We start from the raw sequence: 15,931 nt of genomic DNA, 5'->3' as shown, positions 1-15,931 counted from the left end.
AAAATCTACACAGAAGATTCGTTATTAGTTGGATCTGTGTTACAACAGGTAACATGCTCTTCCACACACTCGTGCTACTAGTGTTAAAGTGCTTTTGGATGCATTTTTGTGCTTGAGTAGTCCAACAAGGGGATTTTTGAGCCATCCAGTATCATAACAATGACATGAATTATCACTGAAACTGAAGATGAGTGGAGGGTGAGGGGGGAATTTTTTTTTTCTCCCCCCAAGTTGTCTGTTAAGTGAAATGCCCTGGGAGATGAGTATAGTATGCACAGGCCCATCTATGGTGGCCCAGATAAAAGCACTCAAGTCTTCTACAGTAGATGTCATATTGGTGCAGACAGTTCCCTTTTTTTGAGTGAAGCTCCTGTAATCATGTGTGCAGCTGCAAGATATGCATAAAGAGAAAGTGTGGTAGGTCTAATCCCCCTGTCCATTCACTTTTTCCCTGTGAAAAGTGCTAACATCACATATATGCTTAGTTTTACATCAAACAAATAAACTATTCTAACTATTCTATTTATTCCTTCATGAGGTTTTTGCCAGTCAAGCGAGTGTTAGCACAATATGAGGACATGACTCCTGAAATAGAAATAGATCACATCAGACCAGCAGATGACCATCAAAAGCGTTGTCTTCATAGTATAAACCTTCCAGCAAGGAACGATTCAAAATCTACTCATCACTTCTTCCATTTCACATCACAGCACTCCCACAAGAAGTCGGCAGAACACAGAAGTCAAATACTTCACCAGTGAGTCCAACTCCATTCATCACGACAAAGTCACATTAAAGTTTTCAAGAAGTAAACACCCACAGAAGTTCTCTTTTCCTAGCTTTCAAAAGATTTCTTTCCTATTAGACACAACTGAGCAGTACTGAAATTTCATATTGTCTTACAAAGCCACATTTTCATTGCCGTTCTTTTCTAATATATGCCAATTTCCTTATTATTAATGACGTGCAAGTATAGTTCAGTCAAGATCTTAATACAGGTACCTAATTAATGGTGAAATGGGAATGATAAAGCCATGAGACGTGTTATACTTTATACACCCCACGAAACACTGAGTCATATACAGTGTCTATATATGTGAAATATGATGCTTTAAGCGCATACATTATTGCCACAAATATATTGTGATCTTTTGCATATTAATTGTGCAGATCTCAACACTTGTATTGCGTGAGCTACCTTTCTACTTGGCTATTGGGATAAAGGGACTAAGCGTTATCATATATGTTAAAATACATTTTGTTTGAAGCCATAATGCAGTCCTGTTTGCAAATATGGATTTCTTAGGTGTATTATTATTATTATTATTTTTTTTTTAAACAGAGTTCACTCAGCTGTCTTTGCGGTTCATCCTGTCTTTACACCTTATTGATATAGTTTGTTTCACCCTGCACTGTAGCACCCTGTTGAGTTATATCACTGCTGGTTTCATTGGAGGGTGATTAGCTGTACACAGTCATCCTGAGACATGAATGTGACATCATTTCCAACAGTAATACTGCGGTCAACGCTATCAGATACACAACTCTGTCTTATTTATCCTCTATTTTTTTTGTCTGAAAGCTCAAGAGTTTTTTTGTTTTGTTTTAGGTTTGTTTTTTACAACTATTGCCATTTTACATCAGTCAACCAGGTCCACCTGTCACAGCAGTGTATGAGTTAATTCAAAGAAGAGGTGGCTGTTGATAGGAAGAAGATATTGACATGTTGGTCATGTGCAGAGAGCGTTGCGTAGTGAGGGAAGGAATCTGAGTCACTGTTCCTTTTCTTATTCCTCTTCAACATTCCCCGGCAGCAATTAGCTCCCCCGGTCTCTCAGCCAATCTGTCTCTACGGTTTTCTTCATCCTCCTCTTCCTCAAACAGAGTGTGATGTATACTCAGCAGCTGGTGTGTGGGGGCTCTGGCCAGGGGTGGTGTCTGAGATTCTGGGTTTTCTGCTGTCTGAGTGAGAGGATCCCTTTGAGGAGGGGAGGATTTGGGACTGAGTGGATCCTCGCTGGATGGTGGGTTGGGGCTCACGCCATTTACAAATGTAGTGGTGGTCAGAGGGACTGTAGAAAATGAAGTGTTGGTCGCTTCTGGAGAGCAGACCTTAGTCTCTGTAGGGTTAAGGAGGAAATACCAGAGAAGGTATGAGAAGAGAGAAAAAAACAATAATAATTCCTCTCTAACAACCCGGACCATTATATTTTCTGGACAAATTCTGAAAAGTAAAATCATATATATTTACTGTTTACCATTCCTAAAGAGAGCGATTCATTATTAATTTACATTAAGATACATCACATTTTGCATGTTAAATTTAATTGGCTAAAGATTACAAAATGATTAATATTTACTGATATGTACCAGTATGAAGTAAATAATGACACCAAATAGTTCACAGGTCAATGCATCGCTCAGTAGGATGAAATGTTACAGTCTGTTTGACTAGAATTAGTTTTGACTGGAATTAATTCCTTTAAAATTTGGCCCATTCCTCCAGGAACCATAAAGAGGCACAGAAAGATGAGGCCTACCTGTAATTGCACCAGACACATGAACAATAGTGTGTGTTCCTTCAAGATACACCGTATCCATGTTGTGATCGGAGGGCAGAGGTTCTGTGGTTGTTGCCTCCACTTTGGGCTTACGTATAGTCAGCATGTACGGGTGAACATCCAGTGAGAAGTTGCGATTGTGCTTTTTCTCAATACCACTTAGATCTATTGACGAAAATAGGAAGCAGAAACTGTATTCGAAGCAGCTTTAACCGATTTTCTGGCCCTTTTGAAGCGATGAACAATGGAAAAGTTTGAAAACATTTCTTTCTAGCATTTATTTGATTTACTAGTTGGGCACTTAATTTGTGTTTTTGCTGTACTGCACTTAAATAAAATACGTAAAAGGATTTGAAAAGGAGTTGAAAACAGCTAATTGACAGTTTGGTGGTCAAAGAGATAAAAATGACCAAAAGAGTGAATGTGCAGAATGTAAAACTAAAACAAGCTAAAAGACACTAATAGCTCTGGAGATCTCAGGGGTGGGTGGCAGATGCTAATTCTTTGTAGGTTAATCATTACGGTTTGAAACAGGTTTGATTAAAAAAAAAACAAAACAAAAAAAACCATATATATATATATATATATATATATATACACACACACACACACACCTTTTGTTGCTGGGTGTTGTGTACTCTTGCTATCCAGAAGTGGTGCAATGAAGCTGTCTGCAACCGTTTTTCGTCGCACTGGTTTGGGTTTTTCAGGCTTGGTGTGATTTTCCAGACGTGTCAGGGTTAGGGGTTCCTTTACAAAGCAATAAAAAACATATAAGCAGGTTATTAGATCACTGTAGTTCAGGTTGATAAAGGCAACAACAAAAAAAAAAAGTTCAAGAATTCTAGAGAAAAGGGAGATGGTGTTGTTTGGGAGCATCTTGTTAACATGGCAATATGTAATATGACATATTATTCTGTATTATTGTGCATGGGAGGATCCTGTTTCACTTCTACAGTCGCTAATGTTTATCTAAGGGAACAAGACTGAAAATGTGTTTAGGCAACTGCCATACCTTAAATGACTGAGGAAGAGGATTTGAAGTTGGGATCCATTTAATCTTCTTGCGGGGCCGTTTGATGACCAACGGCTCCCCAGGTACTTCTCCCACTCCCAGATCAGAGGGATCCATATTGGGATCAAGCGTCTGTATCCCAGAATCCCTAACAGTGGGTGTGGCGTCGTGGTTGGACTGAGCAAGCGCAGCCAGCAGCTGCCTGACCACATTGTCATACATGAGGTCACTTTCATTAGTGATGAAGTCTAACCTATTGAGAGACTTGATGTGGTCCCTGTTCTCATTGCAAAACATGGCCAGGATGTTGATATCACAGAACTGAGACTTCTGCCAGCGACGCCGTGTTTTGATACCAACTTTATGCAGTTTGTCAAATACAAAGTTGGATTTGCGCACCACAAACAAATGCAGCAAATTAACCAGGATGATGAGGTTCATGGTGCAGAGCAGAGCTATGTCCACTGCTGCCATGATGCGCTGCAGCTGCACAGCAGGCAGCTTACAGTTGACCCTGAGCTTTAGTTCCTGATAGCTGCTAATGTCCGGAGGCTCACCAAGTGCACAGGTGAATTCATTCTGCCTTTGGCGGGCATAGTAGGCGCTCAGGTAGGAAATAGGAATGGAACTAAGGCAAATAATAGCAAGGTGGCGTGCCAGGTAAAGCTTAGCCAGAAAGTTGCTTTGACCTCGTCTCTCCAAGTATTTCTCAAACAGGTTCTGCTCAGGGCTTTTCTCCTTCTCCGCATTCTCTATGATCTCCCTCCTCTCTCGCTCAGTTATGCCTGGTCCCTTGGATTGAATCTGCTTCTCGATCTTTGGGGCTCGGCCCTCTGCAGCTCGATGATAGCAGTTGTCAATCTCTTGAAGCAGGAAATTGAGCTCTGAAGTGAGCCGTGTAGAAGCAAGGAACTCCCAGCCCAAAGCAGGGATGTACATAATTCCAGCAAAGGCCAGCAGGGCGTAGGGCAGAAACTTATGTTCAAACAGTGAAGGCCAGAGATGAGGTTCCACACCAGGTACAGCGTCGCGCAGCTCCGTCCAGCAGTAGCCTCTTGCATACAGTGCCTGGTCTCTGGTGAAGTTGTGTGGTGTGTAACAGTATATTGACTCCTCTGTGGAGAATACAGACAGACAGTATCAGGCCAAATGTCACTTTTAACAATTTGGATGATTATACCTCTAAACGGACAGTGAGCTTACTTGCTGAAAGTAAAGCAAAAGTGAAATGTTGCAATGCTACAGCCTGGGCCTTATTTTTACCATATTTTTAAATATTATAATATTATAATATTTGCTGCATTTCACTGAGACCAGGTAAACCATTCAGTGCTTATATGGTAATGCTTTAAGTGTTTGCCTTCATTGCACACCTGAATAAGCGCTCAAGGAAAGATAGCCATTGTTTTTAATTGTAAGTTCAAGGGCTGCAACTTGCAAAAATAGATGCACGTTGACTTTGTAGTATTGTGTATCATTTTAATCTCAGTTTCGTTGAATTGTTTCGGTATCTGTGTGAATCTTTGAGAATCATTCATGTGTTCAGCACAAATCATATAGAGGTACTCTATTCTTTCATAAATACCCAAAAAGTTGTCAGAACACCCGCAGCTTTCTGCTGCTTAAGTTAAACACTCGCTCCCAGCTGGTTCAATGATTTCCTGCAGAGAATCTGACTCAGCAAAGAACTAACATCCCTCTCATCCATCCTTTCCTGTCCCCTGTGACCAAACACCTTTCCTAACCCTTGCCAATAGTCCATCACCTCATATCTCCAGTCTGACTCCGTCACTTTCAGGCGCTTTGTTGCCGTAGGTCTGCTCCACCAATTCACTGCTCCCTTTTCTTTCCAACCTAATCTCCTCCTTACACTTCCACTTATTACTGTCTGTCACAGAAGACACAAATGCTACACTAAGCTCTCCTGTATCTTTTAGACAGTGAGAATTAAAAGTAGTGTCAGACTTTTGGACTCATTTGTATGTGTATATTCTAAAGTCTGACATGAAGGCTTCTAACTTAATGAACTCTCTCTAGTGGCTGTGTCTCACCTGCAAAGTTCCTGGTGAAAACGAGGGTGACCAGCAGGATGGGGATGATAACCGTCCCTATAGTAACAACACGATCAAAGGGCAGCTCCAGTTTGAGCTGCACCATGAGGCTAGCCAACGCGCCACCCTTCTCATCCTGAGAGGAGCCTGGCAGGATCAGCTCCTTCAGCTTCTCGCCAGCGAGTAGAGCTGTAGCCATGTCTAAGTTCTGATCAAGGATATTCTGCATCCGGAAAAGAAAAGACGCACACTAAAACTCCCCTCTGGACTGGAGGGGAGGCCAGATTTTCCCTCCTGTAATTAAAAAGTCCTTAATAGAGTCTGCTACACACATAAACCTGCGCACAGCCACACACACACGCACAAATGTGTGGCCAACTTCAGCTTGTCACCATGTGTGGGAAAGAAGCAGGTCATACTGTGTGGTCTGTGTTCTTCAGTTTTCTACAGTTTCCCACAGCTCTTCCCTTTATAATGTGCAGAAACAAGTTCTTCACTCTGCTTCTTCGGTGTGCGTCCCTACGTTTTGCCCCGTCTCCACAGCACCTGGCTTCTGTCCACACAGTCTGAGGCAGGATGAGGAATGAGCCGAGTTTAGGAGGTGTCCTTGTGTTCCCCAAGGAGAGTGATTGTTGGCTGAAGAGTTATTTTGTGGGCTTCGGTCATGAGAAACTCGGACCAGTCCTTTCCTGAAAGACAGAAAACCAATTATTTTTTATAAAGGTACAATGAGGTACAAGATGTTATTGCTGGGGACATATTGTCTGTGCGTTTAGTGTTTATCCATGAAATTAGCCAAAGTGTAAAAAAAAAAAAAAAAAAGACTCATGCTCCCCTTAACTGCTCCTTATAATGCAGTCATGCGGCTGAGGCCATCTACTCTTCTGTCTGATCAGAGGAGAGTATCACTGTGGATAAATCTGTGGGGGATATTTGCTTTTGGTAAAGCAAGGACACTAAAGGACGAGTTTAGCTTCTGAGCAGAGTGCTTACCGGAAATGGATCAAATCCAGAATTGATTTGGTTAAAAGTTGAACCATCAAATCAAATCAAATTTATTTGTATCACGCCAAACCATAACAAAGTTACATCAAGGCACTTTACATATAGAGCAGGTCTAGACCAAACTCTATAAAATGATTGAAAGAGACTCGGCAAATCCCCTGAAGACCATGTCTGTGCCATCCCACACTCTCTCCTGCCACTCTCTGGACTCCTGGTGGTCATTTTGTGTGTAGAACAGTGTGTTCACATCAGGCTGTCAGCGAGATGTATTGTATAGGAATATGTGTCTGAATGTTAGTTTGACAGTGTGTGTGTGTGTGTGCATGTATACACTGTATGTATGATAAAAATGTGCTGTGCTGTAGCTGTGCAGTGGACCAGAGGCTGCTGCATGTTCATTGAAGGTTATGTGAATGTCCTTTGTGAGGAGCATGAATACATCACCGCTTCCCATCAACAAACCTCTCACTCTGCCTTTTCCTCCTTCTTTTCACCCCCCCCCACCACCACTTCCTTTGCCCTTCTCTCACTTTCTTTCTATTATGCATGCGCACACACACACACACACATCTATTAAAGCCACCCAATCAATGCTCTCTGGTCCAGGTCTGGAAAGAACACTTAAGCGTGTGGAACCTTGAGTCTGCAGTTTCCCAAGTATAGAGGACAGCGTTCTTCTGTCAGCACTATTACAGTCTCACCCACATGTTGAGAAAGATCAGAGCAGATTCCTTCAAAATATCATCTGTGAGCATTATTCAATGCTTCCAGCCTAATTTAATAGTTAGAGTTATAAGTGAGAAAGCATACAAAGCATGCTTTAAAGGGTAAGCGGACATCCAGTATATATTTTTCACTCTTCTCTGCACATACCGCCTGGTGTCAGCCATGGTAACTTTGTCAAGATCCAAGAGCCAAGGGGGGAAACAAACTTTGCATAATTTAAATTTAAAGGGAACAGCATCATATTTTAGTCTAAATTCAGTTGGAGGCTGCTGCTCTGTGAGCCACTGGCTCAACTCCAGTCCGACAGATTATTCCTCTTGGGTGATGGCACCAGTAGTGTTTAGAGAGGGAATCCCACATTCCTCAGCTACTACAACATCCTGCTTGGTTGTTTCCAGAAAAGCTGGACGCAAAGAGACTCCACAACAGCAGCAGATGGAGGTGCGCTCATTCATTATGAATGCGGTGACGGCTGAGGAGGACTGAACTTTCAGTACCCATGTCTCTGACACTTGTCCTCTCTCCAGGAGCACAATGATACAATTAGAAAGACATGCTGTTTCAGACTGATAGAAAAAATAAAGTATCCTCAGTGAAGCTCAGCACGTCCTGGTTAGCTCATGCTGGGTGAGGATGCCTGTCGCTGGTGTCTTCCTAACAGTTCAGTGAGTCCAGGACACTGGGAGAATGGCAACCACGAGGACCACGCTTCCGGCGGAGACATTACAGTGCGGAGACATTACAGCAGGCGAGCCGTTTCAGCACCTGAGAGGCGGACAGCTCCCGAAAAACTAGCGAGGAGATGAACTGGACGTCAAGTGACGCCGATTCAAGCGGTGTGTGTGTGTGTGTGTGTGTGTGAGAGAGAGTGAGAGAGAGAGAGAGAGGGAAAGAGTGAGGAGATTCTCAATACCTGCATCAGCTGTCTACCTGTCCACACTGGGAAGGCCAGAAGCGGAAAAGCCACCCTGCCTCCTCCTCCTCTGCTCAGATATCTTTTGGACATCGCAGCGGAGAAAATGACAGAAATCCACTCACCATGTCTCCGCTGTACCGCCCGGCACCGTAAGAGTTAATCTGCAGTGCGGGCGAGCAGCTACAGCATGTATCGGAGCACACCGGTTTGTTCCGCCTTCCCCCCCCCCATCACTCCACAGCCACCACCATCACCACCAACACCCCTCCCCTCCGTCACCCAGCCGCCCCAGCTCCCCGCTCCTCCTCCCTGCCCTGACTCTTCCTCAGAAACAAGGGATGAGACAACACATTAAGATTCTCTGTGGTCCAACACTCCCCACGCTTCGACGACCTGCTGAACAACAGTGATGTACCAGGACATGTGTATGATGGCCAGTGACACCGACTAATAAAGTTAATTATGTTGCAAGAAATCGATTTCTATATATGACTGATAAATGACAAATTCTGCTTCCTACAACGAACATTACTTGACTGTTACACTGATCCAACCTAGAGATAATAATAATTTTTAAAAAGTGCTAATAAATGATAAATAGCCTGTTTTGGACTAAAAACTACTACACTATTCAAACCGTCTACAACCTAACTCCAAGGCGGTAACAGGCTTTTACTTACACATTGATAGGTTCACAGCCTGTCTGTCACCCGTGAATGTGGGACTGGCTACAGAGATGAGCAAACAATGAATGGGAAACATGTGTGTCATTCAAACTCACGGGGTGTGGCAAGCATCTTTCTCTCCTTTTTTTTTTGGGGGGGGGGGGGGGGGGGGGGGGGTGTCATCAAAGACAGAAGGAGCATCATCCCTTGCTGCTGCTGTGGGTTCATGCGACAGAGCTGAACCCTACTCAAATGTATAATAAAGTACAGCCTTGTAGAGCCCACAAGGGAGTAGCCAACACTTGTATGGGAAACTCAGGCTTGTAGGGGGATGGTGACTAGACAGTGGGCATCCTAGAGGGGAAACAATACAGATGGCTTTAACTGTTAAAAATGTAAGTGTGGCTGTGGCGCTCTTTCCTTATGATGCAGATTACCTGTTAGTTTAGTGCATCGCCGCTGAGCGATGAATTGCAGCATCCTCTGGCTTTCTATGTTCATCAGGTGGACTGAGCCACAAGTCAGTTTTTTCACAAGCCGGTTTCCTCCGGTTAGGCAAGCCCCTCCTCTTTACATCTGCTTCCCAATATAGTCTCTCTCTTGCTCATGGTGATGTTCATGTCCAAGTTGTGATACAGCTTCCTGCCTCCCGCCTATAAAGAATGCAAAAGAATAAAACAGCATCAAAGATGATATGTGCCTAATTTGTTAAGACATATAAGATATACGCAATTTATTTGGCTCATCTGCACAGTCTGTTATTATAGATGGTAATGTGTATTTTCAACAACATTGACTACTGAGGTCGCAGTTAGGGCCAGTATTGTGCTGGAATAATCCATACTGACACGTAGAATGTTTTGGCCTTCCTTTGTTAGTGAGAGGGACTGATAATTAGAAACCTTAGAATATAACATCTTGTAAAATACAAAACAAAAATGTTAAAACAAATACCAGAGTTAACATGTCAAACAGTGTGAAAAAAACATAATCAAACACTTAAAGGCCGGTCAGTAAAATATGTAGCAAAAAACAGATTAATAAAAATAAATAAGACAAATCATGTTGAAAACAATGAAACAGGAGGTGCAGGAATGCATTAGCAGAAGGAAATGAAGTAAACTGGTGCAGCAAATAAATTAGACGACAGTAATGAGAGCACCATTCTCGTTCGTAAACACAAAAGCACAGGGCGGAAGTTTTATGAGGTAAATGTGGACGTAAATAATCACCTGGAGTTTACACATCACAGCTTTACATCTAAAATAGGAAAACCTAACAATATTTCTTGGATTATTATTTCAAAATCCAGGTAATTGGCATCATATGTGTGATGTATCTTTCACTCAGTAGTGCATCCAGCCATGTAAACTGTTATATCTAAACATTTAACTAAAGGAACAATATTGCACTGAAAGGAAATCACCCACAAAACATTATTGAGATGTTTACATACGAACATTTTATTTTTCTAAACAAGATGGTATTTCAGTTAAGACACACAGACCTACTCATGATATACTGTATATGTGTGTGTACATATATATTGCCTCGCTACGTTGTTCACTATTTCAAAAGAAAATCAGCAGGAAGTCTGCCACTTCAACACATTTCAAGAGTTGTGCAAATCTGTCTTATGAGATGATGAGTCACCACATACGTAGAGAAAAAGCGACGAACAAATGTTTATATTTTCCTAATTCTTGACCATCTTCTGTGCATGAATAGAACAGTGACAATTAACATAATATGCACCCAGTCTGATGTTTTTGTTTGTATTTCTACACATACTGAAGTGCTTTTCATCCTACAATAGAAATGCAACAATGATGATGACTAAACAGCATCGGTGTGGTGAAATCAGGTGGCACCTTATTTTAAACCTTAAGCTTTAACCTCTTCAAGTGCTCAGAACACCAAAAATAAAAAGACGATTGTTCATTCACCGCTATCTACACTGTAAAAAGTTCGGTTACCAGGCCATAGAACAACACTCTTCACAAGAGTGCATTCACAACATCTGTAAAAACCCGGAAAGCAGAGAAAGGAAAGTGTTGTGCAAATATATCTTTAGTGAAGACAAGTAAATCCTTGTCTTTGCCTTATATTCTCTTCTTCTTTTTGTTGCCCCTTTATTTCGCCTTCTCTCATTTCATCTAAACTTTGTTTCCCTTTCTATTTTCCCTCTGAATGCATCTTTACAGCTGCTCCTTCTTGGAATGTCTGGATTGTTCTTTTGTGCTCACAGAGTTTGTCTTGTTCCCTCCTTTTACACCTCTCATCAAACTTCCCCATGTACTGCTGCACTGTTCATTGGGCCATTTGGACCACCACGGCCTTCCAGGTTCTGTCTTTGTCCAAATCCTGCCTTCCACTGGATGCTTGCTGCTGTGGGGGAGGAGGGGGAGGGAAAAGGAGAGACAAAAGGGGGAAAGGTGAAGAAAAAAAAAAAACACTGAATGAAATAAGCAGGACGGTGACATTTTCCATGTGACTGGCTCATTGATTTTTATGTTGTTCATACTAACATGTCATCTACATAAGCTGCAGCTGTTGAGCCTGAAACAGGATAAAACATATAATTTTAATAGATTTACAGATGTCTCCTCATGGAAACGGGCAGACAATGGGAGAAGAACACACAGATTAGTCCTCTTGAATCCACAATTCCTAGTTGAACAGGCATTACCTCATAGTAATGAGTCAGGGGATTCATGCTGTCTTCATACTCTGGAGCCCCCATGCGGAGCTGACTTTTGTAGGAGGCACAGTGCACCACAGTGGCTGAAGTCAGAACTGCCTGCACCAGCAGGAGCACCATCAGGATCAGCAGCAAAATGTCATAAGATTGCTGGACCACACAGACACACATCCACATGCACATGAGTGAAAATTCTCATTCGTCAAATTCCCAGTTAGATAGTAGCTGTTTCTCTGGTGGAAAGATTTTATGGGTAAAAACCTGCACTTTGCATACTAGAGGAAATTTCCACTTCATTAAGCTCACCTTTGCTGGAGGTACATCATGCAGAAAAATTTCAATAAAGCTGATCACACTGCAAGACAGGAAGCCTGAGGCTGAAAACAGCAGGGGGGATGTCACACTGCTGATGGCAATCAGCACCTCCACCTGAGGAACCTCAGAAAGAGACAAAAAGAGGAACTTGGAAAAAAGGGACGGAATAAAAGAAGGAAGGAATCAAACTAAAACAGTAAACATAACTGTTTCGTATAAATGAAAAATGTAGTTATTAATATACAAAAGGCGGCAGCATATTTACCACAGACTGGGCCCTGACCAAGACGATATAAAACTCTGCATGGAAGACCTAAGATTGTGTTTTACATTTGCAAATCGAAATTAAAATTGGTGCTCCTTTAAGCACATGGCTAAATGTTTAGCAGCAGCCTTTTTTCAGGTATATTTGCTGCGCCTGGTGGAGACAGAGTTACAAAGTTGGAGAAAACTGGGACCCACAAGGGGGCAGTTTTGCAATACCTCACACATGGAAAAAAAAAAACTCAAACACCAAATGTTTTGTCATTCCCTGGTCTGAAAACATATATTTCAAAAGTGTAAAAGAGAACTGGACTATTTATAACTGTGGGGACAAAACTTGAGCAAAACTAAACATTTTATCAGCACAGTGCTTCAGGAAACAATCTGTCAAAGAGGCATTTAATTAAAGCTCCCACTGCCATCATACAGAAAGCAAACTGGACTGAATGCAGTAGAGACCCTCAGGGCAGATCACAATATAATTTCAGATGAATGTTGCCAACAGCAACTAGAAACATTGGAGGAGAGGCACTGGAGGGTTGAGCTATACTGCTCAAACAATAACAACACTGCCCTGTACTCACCAGACATTTGTTGGGGTATTCTGACACGACGTGGCTTGCAATGGCACTGGGAAAACACTGATGCAATAAAGATCAGACACAAAGTTCTGAAGTAAGACCACTTATGAATGACATTTAAGTTATCGTTACGAGCTGTGATCTCTGTAAGCTTTAGGAGGGAAAACTTACTGCCACAAGGATCCAAAAAAATGTGACAGACAAATAGGGACCTGGCAGCAAGGCGTCCATGTTGAGGGCAATAATGCCTCCAAATACTGCTGAAATTCCCACAATCACTTCAATCACCTGTTAGAGACAGTCTAATGATTGCAAAATAGACACAATGGAGATGAGCAGCATAATTGCTTGCAATGAAACTGAAAACTACTCACAGAATATGCTTTAAGGAGTCGAGTGGGGAACACTGCAGGTGACATTACCATGGGTCTGTCATAAGCTGCTGACTGGAAGAAGGACAGAACAATCCAAAGAGTGACAGTTGGAGGGAAAAGTCATTGGATGGTGGGAGAAAGGCACATCACAGACACACACATTTTCCCACCTTCCTGTGGCAGCAGCAGTCCTCTGCAGAGCGGGCTGACAGGATGACAGTGCTGGCCATCAAAACCTCCAGCAAAATCATCAACATGAGGTTAAAGTTGATCTGAGAAGGTACAGAGTAAAACAAAAGACTGATGAGAGGAAATAAAGGAAAAAATATATTCATTTTGAAGAATAATTGGATGTGCAACTAAACGATTGGCACTTCTCATCATGTTATTGTAACATATTTACATTTACAGCTGACGGGTTCAAGACCAGTTTACAACCAAACCAAACCAGGCAGGTGGTTGTTACAGCAAATGTTGACACGTAAATCACCTGAAAATCTGATACCTTGAAAAATTAAGAATAAACAAGGTCTATATTAGTATGTAGCATGGATTGTATAAAAATTTAATTTAAACACACAATTATCATTTTAGCCTTTTGTGTATTAATTGCATACTCACCGCAACATGCCTGTTCCTTGCAATGGCAAAACTAGCTATGGCTGCGGGGAGGCCCTGTGAAGAAGAAAGAACGAGCTGCTGCGTTTATCTGTTTAGCAGTTGCTCTCTGAAAATGATATTGTGACATGACAGTCATATTTAATATGTATAAACTTGTTAGGATAGTGGCGGAGAGGCAACATTGGCATGGAAATGTAATTAAGATTACAGTTGTATGATGGTCACTTACAGAGCCTGCGGCACAGCGCAGGTAGTCCATGGCAACAGGAAACAGGTTTCCCAGGTACAGAGAGAAACCAGATGTGATGAGCAGACTGCCCTGAGGACACACAGACACAGCCATGCGTAGAATATGCAACATTCGTATCAATGTACCTACATTTATAAAAGTCCATAAATCTGATGATGATCTGATTATTGAAATACTGACAGGAAGCAATCACATCAAAGCCTCCTGTATCTAATTTTATAAAGTTTGGGACTTTTAGTTCTTTCATCAGATCAAATGTTTTAATGTCTTTTTCTGTCTTTTGATATCATAGGACCTGGCCTACAGTATTTTATGGCAGTTGATGACTTGTGTTTGTGTAATCTAGAGACATATTGTTGTTGTTTTTTTTTTTCTTCTTGCTTAAATTAGGAGGAACAACACAGGATTTCTTGTAATCTCACTCAAATTTTCAAGATTGGGAGATACTCTCATCAGACAAAACATTGCCCCAACCTTTGAAATTTGTGTGTTCTGTACAATCCTGTAGTGTGCCTCCTCTCTAACTCTCCCTGACCATCTTTCCTCTCACCCCTATGAGGACACTGTAGAGCCAGGCCCTGTAGCTGAAGCACGGGTGCTTTAGAGGCTCAGGCTGCGCCAGCTGCAGGTCACTGGCTCTCACGTCCACTGTGTAGCTATCCCGCTCAGGTCTATCCTGCTCCCCCCTGTCTGGCCTTCTCTCGGCTCCCCTGTCGCTCCGCCGTCCCAGCGTCCCACTGCCTCTTTCCAGAGTGGACATGTGGCTGTAGGTGAACTCCTCTCTGGCTGACAGCTCCTCACGTTGCATTTCTGAAACGGATGGTGGTTAACTGTGGAAAGACCAGCAAACAACCAGATTACAGATTACAGGAAAGAATTACATTCAGAAACTACAGATGAAATCTGGATTCATGTGCAGCAGAGTCCTCAAAAATGGAAATATAAGTTAAAAAGTCCATGAAAAGAATTTAACTAGAATAAAATGCAGTTGCACAAAAACAATCTCTTCCTTTTTGTCTGGAAAGGCCAAGAGGTGAGCACTTATTCCATCTATCACTGATTCTTTCGAACATTTCATTCTCTCCTCACTCACCTGTTGTTAAGTCTTCTGCAGAATCTCCCCAAAAACAAAGTTATCCTTCAGCAGCTGAGATCAAACCACCACATGGAAGACTTATTTTCATCTGCTGCTCCTTCATCTACCCATGTCTCTCTTCTTTACACTTGCACTTGCCCCCCCACCCCCACCCATGCATGCACACCACCCCTCTCCTCCTCTTTTCTCTCTCCCTTTTACACAATGTTTCTCAGAAACAGTTCTGAAAAGTTTTTCTTCTTTTTCTCTTTTCTTTGAGTCCTTCAAAGCGTGGGGCTAAAACACTTGGCTCTTGTGCTGCCAGACTGTTCTGTGCCAAAGGGAGAGCGCCTGTGCATGACAACAAGGGGAGGACGAAGGGGCTCGCGCTGGGGGCAGAGTTAGCAGGGCAAACACCCTTTGTACCCTCCCATTTGCTGAACTGAACAATAGATGTTCACAGTTGGACACATGACAGCACACAAAGTTATGTGGTGACTGTCCAAACCTTACAGGGACAAAAATGAAGCACAGGCAAAGTAGAAAATCACTAAAATCCTGTCAGGTGCTTCATCAAACAGCTGGTTTTGTCCTATATTTGAATGTGTCCCCTCTGTGGAGGTTCCTTCAGGGTCCACAGCCCAGTAAATTAAGATGCCCAGCAGTGCTTTAAGCAAGAGAAAACACACATTTCTATTGAGAATAATCTCACAGATAATATGATGATGGAAAATTTCTGCTTCGAAAAGTAATATCCCAACTTGTCACTCAGGAGTAAACACTTTTGGATGGCAACACTTTGTTAGTGTGT

At 42.2% G+C, this 15,931-nt stretch overlaps 2 protein-coding genes across 2 annotated transcripts; both read right to left on the bottom strand.

Annotated features, from left to right (window-relative positions):
* Nucleotides 1-1,797: 1,797 nt before the first annotated feature.
* panx2 (pannexin 2) lies at nucleotides 1,798-5,856 on the bottom strand. Its single transcript, XM_029523678.1, has 5 exons — nucleotides 5,628-5,856; nucleotides 3,577-4,691; nucleotides 3,176-3,311; nucleotides 2,541-2,726; nucleotides 1,798-2,120 (listed from the first exon to the last, which is right to left on the bottom strand). Exons 1-5 carry the CDS (start codon nucleotides 5,854-5,856, stop codon nucleotides 1,798-1,800), a joined length of 1,989 nt encoding a protein of 662 aa, XP_029379538.1.
* Nucleotides 5,857-11,198: 5,342 nt separating this feature from the next.
* mlc1 (modulator of VRAC current 1) lies at nucleotides 11,199-15,269 on the bottom strand. The gene is made up of 12 exons (XM_029523624.1): nucleotides 15,139-15,269; nucleotides 14,596-14,875; nucleotides 14,025-14,114; nucleotides 13,796-13,849; nucleotides 13,578-13,679; nucleotides 13,345-13,446; nucleotides 13,175-13,246; nucleotides 12,972-13,088; nucleotides 12,804-12,860; nucleotides 11,947-12,069; nucleotides 11,629-11,790; nucleotides 11,199-11,327 (listed from the first exon to the last, which is right to left on the bottom strand). The coding sequence occupies exons 2-12, from the start codon at nucleotides 14,851-14,853 to the stop codon at nucleotides 11,250-11,252; spliced, it is 1,215 nt and encodes a 404-aa protein (XP_029379484.1). The 5' UTR covers nucleotides 14,854-14,875; nucleotides 15,139-15,269; the 3' UTR covers nucleotides 11,199-11,249.
* Between the last annotated feature and the right edge of the window lie 662 nt (nucleotides 15,270-15,931).

The sequence above is a fragment of the Echeneis naucrates genome, chromosome 16 (assembly GCF_900963305.1).
Source record: "Echeneis naucrates chromosome 16, fEcheNa1.1, whole genome shotgun sequence".
NCBI lineage: Eukaryota > Metazoa > Chordata > Actinopteri > Carangiformes > Echeneidae > Echeneis > Echeneis naucrates.
Note: the sequence above shows the minus strand (reverse complement) of the source record. Positions and strands in the feature narration are given on the sequence as shown.

What these genes read in the sequence shown, in the direction of transcription:
- mlc1 (XM_029523624.1), bottom strand. Translation starts at nt 14,853, where the DNA reads ATGCAACGTGAGGAGCTGTCAGCCAGAGAGGAGTTCACCTACAGCCAC. An exon ending in AATACCCCAACAAATGTCTG is followed by an intron (nt 12,070 to 12,803) that starts GTGAGTACAGGG and finishes GAGGTTCCTCAG; the next exon opens with GTGGAGGTGCTGATTGCCAT. An exon ending in CCCTGACTCATTACTATGAG is followed by an intron (nt 11,328 to 11,628) that starts GTAATGCCTGTT and finishes CCTCCCCCACAG; the next exon opens with CAGCAAGCATCCAGTGGAAG.
- panx2 (XM_029523678.1), bottom strand. Translation starts at nt 5,856, where the DNA reads ATGCAGAATATCCTTGATCAGAACTTAGACATGGCTACAGCTCTACTC. An exon ending in TTTCACCAGGAACTTTGCAG is followed by an intron (nt 4,692 to 5,627) that starts GTGAGACACAGC and finishes TATTCTCCACAG; the next exon opens with AGGAGTCAATATACTGTTAC. An exon ending in CTCTTCCTCAGTCATTTAAG is followed by an intron (nt 3,312 to 3,576) that starts GTATGGCAGTTG and finishes TGCTTTGTAAAG; the next exon opens with GAACCCCTAACCCTGACACG.